Genomic DNA, 16,151 nt, shown 5'->3' with positions numbered 1-16,151 from the left:
CGCCCGAGTCCGCCTTACCTGACGGCGGCCGCTTCCTGCTGAGCCTGCTCACCGCCCGGTTAAACATCTCCGCTGGGCTGGGGGGGGGGGGCTGCGCCCCACTTGCGCGCCCTCGGGTCCCGCGGCGAGGCGCCCTCCCTGCGCTTCCCCAGCGCAATGGGCAGGGCCTCCGCTGAGCGCTCTCCCTTCCAGTGGGCGCCCCGGGGACAGGAGGCAGGCGCCCCACGTGGGCGCTCCCGGCTGCTCCTACGCGACCTCCCGCGGGGCGCTCTGCCGGCGCCCGGCCATGCCTGCGAAGCGCCCTGTGCCTCGGGCTGCGCGCCCCGCGTACACTCGCTGCGCGCCCGGCTGCTCCCTTAGGCGGCGCCCTGGCGCGCACAGCCCCAGCGCCCGCCCGCTCTCGGCAGCTGCCCGTCTGTCTCCGGGCGCTGACTCAGGGGCTGGGCGCATCCTCTTTCCTCCGCCCGCGCACAGCCGCTGCCGCCGGGCTCCTTGCGGTTAGAAGCCGCCTGCGAGGCGCAGCTGCTGCCTTGTCCTACTCCAGCCTTTAAAAACACCCGATCCCGCGAAGGGCCTGCAAGCGGGGCCCCTTTCCTCCCTCCCGTGCAGCGAGCAACATGTGCCGGGCAGCTTTGCAGGCTCCTCCGCCCCCCTCCAGCAGCGCCCGGCCCCGATGCAGGGCGCGATTCTGCAGGAAGCGGGGAGGGAGAAGCCCGTCCACAGTTAGGCACGATTACAGCCCACAGCAAACGTGGCTCGTGTCTGAATTATTGCAGGATCTCATGGATCGCAGCAGCACTGTCCCTCCTCCCCTGCCCCCCTCAGCTCTCCCAGCGCCAGGCCTGCCCGGGATGCTCTCTGCGTGTTACTGAATCATTTCGCACATCTCTCCCACTTCCTCTCCCCCCCTCCCTTCTGTGTTGTGGCCTCTTCGTCGTTGCAAACTTTAGAACTGCTAAGTTAAGTGCTTCAGCCTGCCACAGTTGAAATCACAGACTCAAGCCTGAACAACATAGTCAAGTCCAAATGGCAAGGCTACAGGGGTGAGTCGGAAAACCCTCCTCGCTGTGTTGCAAAGGGGGGGGGGGGGGTCTCGATAATTCATGTATAGCCAATTCAAGTCACCGGCAGGACTTTCACATAGGTCTTTCCTACTGAGGGGTACATCTACACCAGGGCTACTCTAGCATTGTGGCCCCTGGGGCTTTCAAAGTTCTCACAGCACATGCCCAGGGTTGCAAATCAAGTGTGCTTGAATATACTTGCAAACATATGTGTCAGTAACTTTTGACATTGACGGACATGAATACAAAGATTAAGCTTTAAGCCAGGGCACTTGGACCCAAACATGGCCAGCATGAACCAGTCAGCACTTCTCAAGCTCTGCCCACAAGCTTAAGCAGCCAGCACTTCCCACAATGCCCCAGTGCTCCTGGCATTTCCTCCTTGGGGGCTAGAAATGCTGACACCCTGTACACATCTGTTCCAGCCAGCCCCTCCACTTGCATCTTTCATTGCTCACAGCACCTGGGAGATGCCTCACACTTGTGGAGCACAGTCCCAGTGGTGGCCATGTTCAAATGATCTCACCCATGGGCCACATATTGAGTCCCACGTAAACCCAAACCAGACCGCAGGCCGCAAACAAACAGGCTGCAGGCAGCCCATGGGCCATGTGTTGAGTAGCCCTGATCTACACAGCAACATTATTTCAAAATAACTAGTGTTATTTTGAAATAACTTTAGCCAACTTCTACACAGCAGGCAGTTATTTTGAAATAATGTTAAAATACTGTCAAGCACAAGACTTCTTACTCAACTCCTGTAACCCCAAGGCTACGTCTACACTGGCATGATTTTCCAGAAATGCTTTTAACGGAAAAGTTTTCCGTTAAAAGCATTTGCTGAAAAGAGCGTCTAGATTGGCACGGACGCTTTTGTGCAAAAGCGCTTTTTGCAGAAAAACATCCGTGCCAATCTAGACGAGGTTTTCCGCAAGAAAGCCCCGATCGCCATTTTCGCCATCGAGGCTTTTTTGTGCAAAATGGTTTTTAGCCAAGCATTTGCGCAAGAGGGCTTTTTCCCTGAGCGGAAGCAGCATAGTATTTGCGCAAGAACACTGACAATCTTACATTAGATCGTCAGTGTTCTTGCACAAATTCAAGCAGCCAGTGTAGACAGCTGGCAAGTTTTTCTGCAAAAGCGGCTGCTTTTGCGGAAAAACTTGCCAGTCTAGACGCAGCCCATAAGTAATTATATTTATGTCTGTCTTTGGCCACACAAATCATAGCTTTTTACCTGCTATCTGCAATGATTTGCCTGTATTATATAGGCCTTTTGCCTTGACTACTACAACCAACAGCTGGGAGACATGCACTCCTCTTCCAACTGTTTCCACTGCAGCTACAGCAGCCGCACTTCTCACCTGACCCCAAGCTGTTGCAGTGAGAGAGGTCTGGGCTTGTCCTCTCTCCCCAGGGCAGCCTGCATACTGAACCCATCTTCACCAGCCCCACTCCAGAACAATGATTTAAATGAAGAAAAACAAAACTTATTTGAGTTAAGGATCCAAGCAACGCCAGGTAAATCTTCTAGTCTCTGTATTTGAGAGAACCTGTTTGTCTCTTCAGGAACTCCTCGTGAACAGTAAGCGCTAGGACCACCACATTTAGAATATATATTCCTCACAACTATCGATCACAACTTAAAGCAAGATAAAGGTTTGGTTGTGCCAGGAAAATGGGATGTGCCTGGAATGGGATTGCTTCTCATACAACCAGAGACTGAATCACCAGGTCTCACCATTGCTTCAACCCGAGCCTTCTACCCTCAAGGTGCCTTTTAGGGAGTGCTTAAGTTCCCTCTCTCTTCCCCTGTTCATACAGGAACGTTGCTGACTGTTCCTCTTCGTCAGTGAGTGAGGGCTTGCACAGTCTGCTGCATTACTCACTCTGAGTTGTGCAGGGGGGGCAGATGAACCTAGACCTGCCCCGGGAGGGGGGGGAGGAGAGGGGAGGGGAGAAACTTGCACCCCTCTCCCAGCTGTGCCCACTGGAGCTGCAGTGGTCATGAAGAGGTGCTTGTCACCTGGTCCCAAGCTGCTGCAGTGAGAGGGGGCTGGGGTTGTTCTCTCTCCCCAGGCGAGCCTGCATACTGAACCCCTCATCCTCAGCCCCATCCCAGAACAATGATTTAAATGAGGCCTGTGCATTTTCATTTTATTTCCAAAAAAACAAAAATTTAGTTAAGGACCCAAGCAACATAACAGCCGTACTGGGACTGACCAAAGGTCCATCTAGCCCAGTAGCCTGTCTGCCGAAAGTGGCCAGCACCAGGTGCCCCAAAGGGGGTAGACTGAAGACAACGATCAAGCAATTTGTCTCATGCCATCCATCTCCAGTCTCTGACAAACTGAGGCCAAGGACACCGTTTCTATCCCCTGGCTAATAGCCTTTTATGGACCTAACCTCCATGAAATTATCACCAGATCACCACCAGATAAATCTTCTAGTTAGAATATAATTGCAATTTCTGTGCAACTGTCAGTCTAAAATGTGAGACAGGTGCTTACCCCTCACTTTGTCCAACTACACTCATACCTAAATGTGTGCCAGATGGTCCAAACACCAAGTACCTTGCTTCCTGTTTATCAGCTGTAATGGTACCTTTCTAAACAATCCAGGTGACAAAACCCACTGCTTTGCCTCCACACTTGATTGGCACATCTCAATGATGAAGCATTCTTTCCATCCGTTTAAAGCCTTCCTCTTACAAGATATTCATTTTCATATTAATATTCATAGCCACAAAGTGTAATTCTACTTGGAAAAGTGACTCTCTCTCTCTCTCAATAGCACTTTCTAATTTATCACAAATCTGCGCCCCCTATCACACATCTGATCCATGAGAGCATTCAGAGTCAACACAGCTATGGAACTGTAAGCTTGATTATGCTCCTGCTCCCCTATCAACAGCCAGTTCCAAAGTCCCTTGTGTGACGGCGCGATGGGAGTCCCCGTCTCCTGCACCCTGAAATGGCACATACAGACTCCACCAGCCAGTAGAATTGAGGGTGGTTTATTGCTCCTCCAGGATACAGTATAGCACAGATGTAATCTGGTTACAGGAACTGGGGCTAAGAGGCCTCAGTGCCCCCTTGAGATGGGGGGATCCCAGCCCCCTCCCCAGTTCCTTCTTTCCTGCTTTCCTGCCAGGAACTCACTTCCCCTCTCCAAGCCCTGCCCCCCGCCAGGGCAGCATTCCACCTCCCTTTGTTTCTCCCCATGGGGGGTTGGCTGGTTCAACCGGTATGGAGTCACCTTTGCATAGTAAGGTTTTCCCTGCTGGGTCTTGCTCCAGACAGCAGAGGTCACCACAGCCCAGCAAGTACCCCCACTACGTCACACCTTGTAATCAGTGGAGATATTTGGGTATTATAGGTGGCCCCAGCAGAAATATCAACTACATCTAATTTGCTTTGTAGTCAATAGTGAAGAATCCTACAGGTCTATATTCTGTCCTCATTGAGAAGTGTGCAAGCCCTCTGAAGTGCACCAGGTTGCATTGGTATAACCGTAGACAGTATTTTAGCTTTAGATGTTTTATGTTTAGTGATAATGATACAGAATGAAGATAGCTTGATTTACAGAGCACAGATGGATTTTGCAGGATAGGCAGTGAGGAGAAATCTTTTTCCTTGTATACCGAGCATGCAACTCTTGTAATTTCCAGTTCTATGTCTTTCCTGACTAGACACTGACTGTGGCACAGAACTAGTACTGTATGCTATAGACACTAGTTTGAGGTCTAATGTCAAAATTGAGCGAAGGCCGATGGAATTGAAAGCTTTGTGTACTAATGCATTGCGCCACTTTGCCTGAGAGATTTAATTGGTCATCGCTCATGGTGTTGAGAAATCTCCTTTTCTGTTTTATTTTCCTAGGTCAGTTGTGTGCCATATCATAGCTATTTATTGTGCAATCTTTTGTAGCTGGGCAAGAGACAGAACAGAAATAAACACAGTTGAGGAATTTTTTTTAAAGCTTCAGTTATAAAAGAGTAGTTAAAATAAATAATTTAGAAAAGCTTTATCTTTTTAACACATCTATCTATCTATCTATCTATCTATCTATAGAGAGAGAGTTTGTGTCTTTCTCTCTCCATGAATCTGTATGCTCAAGAACTTCTAAACCAATGGTTCTCAAATTTTTGGGCCCATGTCCCAGCTGGCTCAATGCAAACCTTTCTGCAGACCACCAGTTGCTAATGGCAATTCAGCATTAATTACATAATTATGCCTGAGCCATTTTGCTAGCACTGCAACTACAGAGAATAATTTCATTTAAATTATTAAGTAGATTAAGCTTTTTTCACTTTATCATGTTCGTTTATGAAACTTCATTTTAAATAAAGTAAAATATTACATTATGTCCATCACAAAAGGTTTCAATAATTTTCTTTATTTATGGCAGGGATGGGGACCAAAGACCCACAGAAAATTCAGTTGGAGACCAAACAAGTGAAAAGCAAAAAAACTTCCTCCAAAAACCCTCCACCCTCACTAATGTGGCCCCAACTGAGACACCTCACTCCTCTGGTGCTCCAGCTGTACAGGGCAACAGGAAGGGACAGGGAGGACTGAGGTTCAAGGCTTCCCATAGGCCAGCTTTACTTTTCTGGGGTTCCCAAGTTAGTGGATTTTGTGGACCCCCTTAGGCTCTGGGTTGGGGATAAAAAAAAAAGAGCTATTCAGTGTGCAGGACAGGGCTGCTGGCGAGAGGAATGGGAGTGCAAGAGCTGGGTGGAAGGTGGGGGGCAAGAGAGGGTAAGGGTGAGAGTTCTGGGTGGGAGGTAGGGTACAGAAGCAGACGGAGTAGGGTGTCTGGCCGGTGGGGAGAGAGTAAGAACAAGGGATGATGCAGTAGGGATGTTAGCAACTAGTCGCTTCCCCCATGCTTGCTGCCTCTATCAGAGAGAGGCAGCAAGTGGGGGGAGGAGCAAGAGCCGATACGGGGTGGGGGGCTCTTTGAACCAGTTCCCACCAGCACCATCTCTGTGGGAACAGGGGAGGCAGAGGCACAGCAGGGAAACGGCGCAAGTGGAGACTGGTGCTGGTTCCCACTGTCCTCGCTTCTGCTTTTGAAATGTACAAGAGCCCTCTTGTACATTTCAAAAGCAGAAGTACCACAGGGTGCATGGGGGTGAACGGGGACTTCAGCAGTCTTCGCTGATCTCATGGTCTATGAGAGGCACCAAAGGGGAGGGGGAGACAGGAGCCGATGATGGAGAGAACAGGCTTAAAAGCCAGTTCTCCCTAGCACCGTCTCTGGGGTGCGGCCTGCCCCCACCCCCTGCTGCCTCGTTGCCCCCCACCCTACTCTTCCCTCAGATCCAGCACCCTCATCACCCACCAACCCCCAACACTACACATACCCACCTACCCTCCTGTTTCCCACCCCCAGTACCTGTGGTTCCCCACCCCCCACTACCTGCTGGTAGAGCCAGGGTGGGCAGAGCGGCAACAGCGTGCATGTGGGGGTGGGAACTCAATTCCACCACGGCGATGTCCCAGCTTTGCACGGGGTCCCAGTGCCACCCGGTTGTAGCAGGTGGGAAGCCATGGCAGCTCTCAGGGACACTGGGGGCAGACTCAAGTGGGGAGCTGGGTCTGGCTGGAAAGGTCGGGCTTTCTTGACCTTTGCACCGCACGCCCTCCCATCCCAAGCCAGAGCTGGTGTTCAAACTTCACAGCAGCACAGACTCCCCGCTGCTTGGAGGAGAGCAAGGAACTTGGGAGGTGGCCAAGGACAACTAGTAGGAGTGCGGGCCACCAAATGTGGTATACAGCTTCTTCTTAGCCAAACTTAAAGCCAAGTCAGGTTTTGGCTGTGACAGGAAAATGGGATGTGCCTGGAATCTGACTGTTTTCCCTAATACAGAAAGGAAGGGGTCCAAGAACAGGGACAGTTATGCTCCTCCATGACTACAGGGGGCAGCGAGCATGGAAGGCAGATATACTGTATAGTGACCACAGGGGGGCAGCCACATGAGGAAGACAGTGGCCAGCAGGGGTTGGGCTCCAAATAGTACCTGTCATTGGCTACAGGTAAATGGTTTCCTTATCCCCAATGCAGCACTCAGCTACAGCACCAGATGCGGGGGGGGGGGGGGACACCAATATCAGCCTCCCCCAGAAGAGCAGCCAGGCAGAGCCCAGGCAGCCCTCCTCCCCTCCAGATAAACCGCTGGCTAGGGCCAGGGTATGCAACCCTGGTTCCACACCCCCTCTCCTCTGAGAGAAGCTGCTGACTTCTGTACAGCCCCGGCCCCATGCCTTACAGAGGAGCTGATGCCTGTCATGCAGCCCTGACCCCACGTCCCCTTCCTCCTGGAGGAGCCGCCACACAGCCCCAGGTCCCCCTTTCCCCCAGAGAAGCTGCCAGCCGCTGCACAGTCCCAGCCACACACACACTCCCTTGTCCTGGAGGAGCCGCCAGCTGCCACACAGCCCCACACATGCACACTTCCCACTGAAATCAATGGGAGCTTTTTGAAAATCCAGTCTTCTATGTAGGTGCCTCAACACAGATTTAAGGGCCTAACCTTAGGTAGCCAGATTCATATATTTTAGCTTTGATTTTGAACAAATGATGCAATCTAGGTGGTTTTGAAGATGTACTTCTGTCCCCTTGCAGTATAATTGAAAATGAGGGTGCTACAGCTAGCATTGGCCACTGCTGAAAGAGGATCATTAGAAATGTCATTTTCGTAATACAGGATCTCATCACTTCACCTCTGTGCCTCAATTTCCTCCATTTGATTGATAATGATCCTGACACCTCCTTGGCAGAGTACTCCAAGTCCAATAAGAGCACTTGACAAGAGCAAGAAATTATTTTTATGCTTAATGAGACAAACAGGACTTGAAAAAGATTACATTTTTAGAACTGTGTATGTTAATTATGTAGCTAAGGCTATAAATACATCAAAAAGTATGAAATTTCAGTCGCTTTAACAGGCATTTCTACTGGCCTTACAGATAAGAACAGTTACTTACCTGTTAACTGTTGTTCTTCGAGATGTGTTGCTCCTGTCCATTCGAGTGAGGTGTGCGCGCGCCACGTGCACAGTTCTGCAGAGCGTTTTTCCCCTAGCAGTACCCATAGCGTCGGCAGGTTGCCCCCTGGAGTGGCGCCACTATATCAGCACATAAGTATGCCTTCCGGCGCTCCCCCTCCAGGGCTGCCAAAATTTATTTGTAATAGTACCAAACTTTTCACGCAAAGGTACCAAAACACACAAAAACATACCAAATTTTAAACATCAATATATAAACCCTATAAAACATCTTAAACAGAAAAAAATACATTTAACTTACATTACAACTTACTAAAACATCGAAATGGAGGAAATACATTCAACTTAACTTATATTTTGTTAAAAGAGAACTTTTTCATCAACTGCTTCATTACTATACCATCTTTCTTGTTGCATTCTATCACAAAGCTCTTTTGGTGGATTCCACGTCGTGCAGTTAATGTCTTGAAGTAAAGATTTAGATCTTATTAATGCATTTAAGGTGGACATTTTCAGAGATGCGCGATTTTTAACTTTAATGTTGTTGAGTAAGGAGAAAACTCTTTCAGCAGCTGCTGAAGAGTGAGGCAATAAAAGAAGATTGATCATAAATTTTGACAACAGAGAGAAGCGATTTTTGTCACTGCATTTTTCTTGAGATATGTTAAACCAAAATTTTTCAGGCATTTTTTCAGCATTTGGAGGTTGATCTTGCATTGTCAGCTCCCTCCATTCTTTATTTATTTGTTCATAATGTTCTTCATCAACTAGGTTAGAAAATTTCATAACTAGTGGGATAATTGATTTAGGCCTTCCCTCAATAACATTAGCTGGGTCCAACGCTTCAAGCAACTCCAATTTTGCAAACAATTCACAAGATAAAAAGCGCTGAAACATCTGCTTTGTAAGGCATAGAAATTTTTACTCAAAATTCTTGCAATTCTTTCCAGGAAATTTTTGTTAAATTATCCAGGTAAATGCTTTCTACAGTGGCACCACAATAAATGTCATCTATCCTGAGATATGTTGAAGGATCATTAATATTGATTTTACTTATATCATTAGGTTTCAAAATTTCTCGCTTGATGAAATTACTGAGAATCCCTTTAACACTAGTATTAATACAATTCCTTTACTTATGAATTCTAAATGTTTCTGCTTGATACTCCAAATTGAGCTTATTGATGTCAGGCAAAATGTAAGTTAAGAAAGCATAATACATTTTTGTAATGGGATTTTGTAATCCCTCTAGAATTCTTGAAGCCATAGGAATGCCATCTTCTAATGCAGCAGATGTAAAGAACAATAAAAGTGCAGGCCATTGTTCTAAAATTCTTTTCACCACTTGCTCAAGGGAAAGCCATCTTGTGCAGCTAATGTGGAGAATTTTTTGAGGATTGGTATTTGTAAATGTTTGAAATTCTTTATATTCATTTAGGCGCTTAGGACTATTGCTCAAATATGAAAAAATATTTCTGGCTAACTCTTTTAAACAATGTGGCAGTGCAGTGCAGGGCAGGCTTTAGAAGCACACAAGTGCAATGAATGGCAAACACAAGGTTGTATGAAGATATGAGGATTTTTCTGTTTTAAGAGATGCTGGACTCCTCCTTTGTTTCCCATCATAACACTAGCATTATCACTGGCAAATCCTATTAGGTTTTCAAAGGGGATTTCATTACTGTTAAAAAATGCCTCTATGCAATTATAAATTCCAGGAGCAGTTGCATCTTTAATTTCTAAAAGTGTTAGAAATTTGTCCACTGTTTTTTGAACATCAGTATCATAATGTCTAGCTACCAGAACAAGTTGTTTGACAGTAGAAATGTCTGCTGTCTCCTCAATAATAAGAGAACATTTTGTCACCTTCAACTTAGATACTAGGTTACTGAAGTCATATTCACCGATCACATTAGAAAAAATGAATGTTCCTTTGGTTCTAGCACACTTGATATCCTTTGCTATTTTTGAATCTGAACAAATGTTTGCAACAAGGCCAGGCAAATGATCCAAAAGGGCTATAGGTAAATTGTGTTCTGCAATAAATCCACACAGTTTAAGCTCAGCAGCTGCTATCTGTGCTGAGTGAATAGAGGATGGACCAGGTTTCATAAAGTCAGTTACTTTTGAAGTTTGTTTTGTACAGTTTAGGGTTTTTTTATGCTTTTCTGTGTTTTCATGTCTTTCAAATTTGACTTAAACTACCAGCAAGTTCACAATTGCATAATTTGCAGAAACCTTTACCTGAGTTGTATTTACTAACTACTAGCCAGCCAGAAAATTTTTCATGTGTCAATAATTTCGACGGCAATTTTCTTTCATAAGAAGCTGTATACTTTTGTTTCTTTTTCTTTGGAGTGTTATCCTTATTTTCATCACTATCTGAACGAATATCCATATTTTTCTCTTCACTCATAATGGGTTCACAAAAAACAACGTGAAAACACAAAATGTTCACAAAGGACTTGTAAAAGTAAGCAAACTACGCCGAGTAACCAGAACACAGCGCTAATTGCGTTACTGCGACACAAACTGACGCCAGGCAGCAGGGCCAGTGACACAGCCACGTGAAGTGGAAGAATACATCACATGATTGCATCACATTACACAATACACACAGTCACAGTTTCCTCTCCCCAGTCTTCATTTGCATAATAAACTGAAAAGATATTAATGAACATGTATCAGATGTAAGAAATGTTAACGTTTTAAAAATGAGCGTGAAACATAAAATTATAATTTAGAGGCTTCTGAGCAAAAATGTATACTATTAACACAAAATTCTTAAAAGGTACCAAAAATATCGGGCGTCATACCAAACATACAACAGGAGGTAAATAGTACCAATTTTGTAAGAACGTATCAACTTTGGCAGCCCTGTTCCCCTCCTCAGTTCCTTCTTGCCCGACACGCCGATGAAGGGGAAGTAGGGGGGGAATTGAATGGACAGGAGCAACACATCTCGAAGAACAACAGTTACAGGTAAGTAACCGTTCTTTTCTTCTTCGAGTGGTTGCTCCTGTCCATTCGAGTGAGGTGACTCACAAGCAGAAAAAACCCCTACGGAGGCGGGGTCGGAGTAAGCCTCTAAAACCACAAAGAGAGATTAAATCAACCACCATATAGTTTAACAACAGAGACGGGAGAGAACATAACAAAAAAAACCCTCTGTGACTTAAATTTTTACAGTACAGAACTGAGAACGGCGGCACCGAATGCGGCATCATTTCTGGCCTGCTGGGAAAGTGCATAGTTTGCCGTAAACATGTGGACAGATGACCACGTGGCTGCTCTACAGATTTCTACAATGGGGACATGCACCCAAAAGCTATGGAGGATGCGCGAGCCTACTGGAGTGTGCCCTAACCTGGGGTGGTTCTCTGTGGGCCAGCTTATAACACTCTGTGATACATGAGGCAACCCCAAAGGTTATCTACCTGGTCAAAATAGAAAGGCCCTTCATTCTGTCTATGCAATAAACAGCTGCGTTGAATTACGGAAAAGTTTTGTTCTATGTAAAAAGCCAAGGCACGTTTGGCATCTAAAGAATGCAACACCTGTTCCTTAGGGGAGTGGTGTGGTTTTGGAAAGAAAACGGGTAAGAAAATTTCCTGCGACATATGGAAAGGTAAAACTACCTTGGGGAGGAAAGCCAGGTGTAGGCAGAGCCTAATATTATCCGCTGAAAACACCAAAGGTATGTCTACACTACCACCCTAGTTCGAACTAGGGTGGTTAATGTGGTCAATCGAAGTTGCAAATGAAGCCTGGGATTTAAATATCCATGAGGAGTAACGGTAGTTCGAATTAGAAAGCATAATTCGAACTACCTACTCCGTGCCGCGTGTAGCCACGGGCATGGAGTCCAGACTACCGGGGATTTAAAAATGGCGGCGCTCGGCAAGATGCAAATGAAGCCCAGGATATTTAAGTCCCAGGCTTCATTTGCAACTTCGATTGACTACATTAACCACCCTAGTTCGAACTAGGGTGGTAGTGTAGACATACCCCAAGTAAAGCAGCTATATAGTCAAGGCACGAAGCTCAGAGACCCATTGTGCTGAAGTTATGGACACTAAAAAAGCTACCTTGAGGGACAAGTGCCTTAAGGAGCAGGTCGCTAAGGGCTCAAATAGGAGTGACATCAATTTTGTGAGAACTAGATTGAGGTCCCATTGGGGAACGGGTGGCTTCACAGGAGGGCACACCTTGTCTAGGCCCTTCGCGAATCTCTTGACTATGGGATTAGTAACTAAGGAACTAGACCCCCAACCAGGGTGGAAGGCAGAGAGGGAAGCCAAGTGTACTCTAATAGATGAGGCGGACAGGCCCATCTGCTGTAATCCAAGCAGGTAGTCGAGCACCAGCGGAACTGGAGCTCGGCATGGGTCCAGCCCTTTCTGTGATGCCCATACAGTTAAACGTTTCCACTTAGCTGCATACAACTTTCTAGTGGAGGGCTTCCTGCTACCTAACAGAACCATCTGAACTGCATGCAAGGAAGCCCGCTCATCACATGTCAACCACTGATAAGCCACGCCGTGAGGTGGAGTGACTTGAGATTTGGATGGACTAAGAGTCCCCCTTGACAGGGTTGGGTGATGAGGTCCGGGACCATAGGCAGGGGCTATGGGTTCGCGCACAGCATTTCCAACAATATCGGGAACCAAAATTGCCTGGGCCAGCTGGGGGCTATCAGGATTACCTAAGCTGTGAAAGCTTTGACTCTGGCCAACACCTTGGGGATCAACGGGAATGGTGGGAACGCATAGAGGAGTTCCTGAGGCCATTTCTTTGTTAGTGCATCTCCCCTGGAGTGAGTGCCTAGCCCCAGAAATGAGTAATAGCAGGGGAATTTCTTGTTCCCTGCCGTGGCAAACATATCCACCCAGGGATAACCCCACTTGTGGAAAATCTGACCCACGATCTCCCCCTTTAAAGACCACTCGTGGGCTCCGAAGGACCTGCTCAATGCATCTGCTAGCAAGTTCTTGCACCCTGGCAGGCACTCGGCTTGAATGTAGATGTCGCGCTTTATGCAGAGGTCCCATAGAAGCATCGCCTCCCTGCACAGAGGGAACAATTGAGCTCCCCCATTTGTTTACATAAAACACAGCTGCTGTGTTGTCGAGTCGCACCAGAATTGAGCGCTGCGAGATCATGGGCAAGAATAGCTCGCATGCTCTCCTGACTGCCCGTAACTCCCTTACATTGATGTGTAGGGTTCTCTCGAGAGGTGTCCACACCCCCCAAGTTCTGCGGCGGCGTAAGCGAGCTCCCCAGCTGATGTTGGAAGCATCTGTCACCAACGTGACCGAGGGCAGCTCGATCTGAAACAGTACCCCCTGCAAACCACCTCCCTCTGAGTCCACCATTGAAGGAGGCTATTATTCGCGGAGGTACAGTGAGTAGTCCCAGTGAGCTGAAGTCTGGTTAAAAACGGTCACCAGCCACGCCTGGAGGGGCCGAAGCCTTAGCCTGGAGTGGCAAATGACGTAGGTATACGCCGTCATGTGGCCCAGCAACCTCATACAAGTGCGGGCCAAAACAAGGGGGTATGCTTCGGGTCATTTACCATGGCTAGTATGGTATCGGACCTTACCCTGGGAAGGAAGGCTCACGCCACCCTGGCATCGAGGAGAGCACCGACAAACTATTTCCTCACAATGGGTCAACATTGACGTCTCATGGTTCAGTAAAAGCCCCTGTCTCCAGAAGAGGGACTGTATAAAGTCTACATGAGCTGCCACCTGTGCCTGAGAGCATCCCCGAACCAGCCAGTAGTCCAGGTAGGGAAAAACCTGGATGCCCTGGGTCCTGAGAAATGCAGCTACCACCGCCATACATTTCGTGAATACCCTGGGGGTCGTAAAGAGCCCGAAGGGAAGAACAGTAAATTGGAAATGGTTGGGGGGCAGAATAAATCGTCAGAACCTCCTATGACTTGGCCTTATCGCTATATGAAAATAAGCATCCTTGAGGTCAAGGACTGCGTACCAATTGCCCTGTTCCAGTAGCGGAATGATGGAGGCTAGGGTCAGCATCCTGAACTTTGTGTTTATCACCTCCTTGTTGAGGTTCCTGGGGTCCAGAATAGGGAAAAGTCCCCCTTTCAGTTTTGGGATAACAAAATAACGGGAATAAAACCCCTTGCCCTTCAAATGGGAGGGGACCCATTCTTTCGCACCCTTTTCGAGGAGTGAGAGGACCTCCTGGCGCAGGACGGCCTCGTGAGACAAGTCCCTGAAAAGGGATGGGGAGGGAGGGAAAGAAGGGGGGGAACACTGAAAAGGGATAGAGTACCCCATTCTCACAAGATCGAGGACCTATCTGTCCGAGGTAACCTCGGCCCATGCTTGTGCAAAGTGGGATAGCCTGTCCCCAAACAGTGGGGAGAAAAGTGGGGCTGGCACATGACCCTCGCTGATGCTGTCAAAACTGTGGCTTAGTCGGGTGAGAAGGGGGCTGACCTGCTCCCCTAGCATTATCCGAGCAAGGGCGACGGCACCTACGGTTAGAGGCTGACGCCCCCATCGCCCCTGTGCCCCTGCTGGGAGCACGAGGCTGGTGCCTCCAATAATTTCCACGGCTCTGCTGGAACTGTGGTCTACGCGGCTGTCTATAGGGAAGTTGCTGCATTTGAGGAGCTGGCGTGTGTATTCTCAATGACACAAGTGTCGACCTAGTATCCTTCAATGTGTGCAGTCTAGACTCTGCATGCTCTGAGAAGAGGGCCTTTCCCTCGAATGGGAGGTCCTGGATGGTAGATTGCACATCTGGTGGTATGCCAGATACCTGCAGCCAGGCGCTGCGGCGCATAACTACGCCGGATGCCGTATTTCTGGCTGCCGAATCTACGGCATCTAAAGAGGCCTGCAGGGCTGTGCGCGCGACTGCCCTCCCCTCCGCGGTCACAGTAGCCAACGCTTGCCATGCCTCAGGTGGGAGCTTATCCCTAAACTTGTTGACAGTCTGCCAGGTATTATAGGGATACCGGCTTAGCATTGCCTGCTGGTTAGCAGTGCGAAGCTGTACTCCCCCCATAGCATAAACCTTACGCCCCAATAAGTCCAGGCGCTTAGGCTCCCTGGCCTTTGGTGTTGACCCGGGCTGTGGCAGCTTTTCTTTCTGTGCCGCGGCCTGGACCACGAGGGATCCCAGGATGGGGTGAGAGTACAAGTGTTCATGTCCAGATTGTGGGACAAAATAACGCCTCTCAACACCTTTAATGGTAGGGGTCAGGGAGGTGGGGTTCTGCCAAAGCATAGTAGTAATCTTAGCTACCGTCTTGTTCAGCGGCAAAGCCAGCCTGGCAGGAGCATCCTCTGAAAGGATGTCCACCATGGGATCTGACTCCTCTGGTACTGGTTCCACTGGTACACCCAGGTTGAAGGCGAGGCGACGTAAAGGTCCTGATGAGACCTGGAGTCCATTGCTGGCATGGAGGGTGCAGGGTCAGCTAGAGCCTCATCTTGGGAGGAGGATGAGGAAGACTCTCTCAGGGGCTCTAAAGGTGGGAGGACCTCTGGCGGAATAGGCACCTGAGGACGCTGGGGACTTGGCTGAGGTGGCACAACTTCCAGAGGCAGGTGATCTGTGAATTCCATACAGGAAGCGTCAGGCCCTGAAGGTGATGGAGGCCTGGGAAGTGATGCTGAAGTGGAGGTGTGGTGGCGGGAGGAGGCGGACGCCCATGAGGGCAGTGTGGGACCCTGCCACTGGTGGTAAGCCCAGGGCGTCCAAAAAGGCCAGGGGGGTTGCAACTGAGGGGGCCAGGTCTGCTGAAAACTATACCAGCCCGTGTGGCGTCGGGAACATGAACAGTGCCTGGATGAAGACCTGGAGGAAGCCTCTGAGGGGAGCGACTCCACATCTGACTCCGACGAGTATTTGGAGGCGGACCCAGGCAGTGCCGAGCCAGGCTGCCCCCGAAACGGAGGGGGTTTAAGCATAGCCATAGACTGAGGCTTACCAGCGTGGAACGGTGCAGGAAGCCGCAATTGAGCCAGTGCTGATGAAGTGCCCGCGTCAGCTAACACTGGCTGATGGTACTCCCTCCTTTCCAGCGCTGGCAC

General features: G+C 48.7%; 1 protein-coding gene across 1 annotated transcript in view; it reads right to left on the bottom strand.

The window, feature by feature from the left end:
• The window catches only part of RGS10 (regulator of G protein signaling 10), a 36,218-nt gene extending 35,387 nt beyond the window's left edge, over positions 1 to 831 (bottom strand). Inside the window, exon 1 of the mRNA XM_075935363.2 lies at positions 19 to 831. Within this exon, the coding sequence (XP_075791478.2) occupies positions 19 to 67 (49 nt within the window). The 5' untranslated portion in view covers positions 68 to 831. The remainder of the gene's footprint in view (positions 1 to 18) is intronic.
• Between the last annotated feature and the right edge of the window lie 15,320 nt (positions 832 to 16,151).

The sequence above is a fragment of the Pelodiscus sinensis genome, chromosome 8 (genome assembly GCF_052426305.1).
Source record: "Pelodiscus sinensis isolate ZL-2025 chromosome 8, ASM5242630v1, whole genome shotgun sequence".
Classification (NCBI taxonomy): Eukaryota; Metazoa; Chordata; order Testudines; family Trionychidae; genus Pelodiscus; species Pelodiscus sinensis.
The sequence above is the reverse complement of the archived record's forward strand: the minus strand, read 5'-3'. Positions and strand labels throughout refer to the sequence as shown.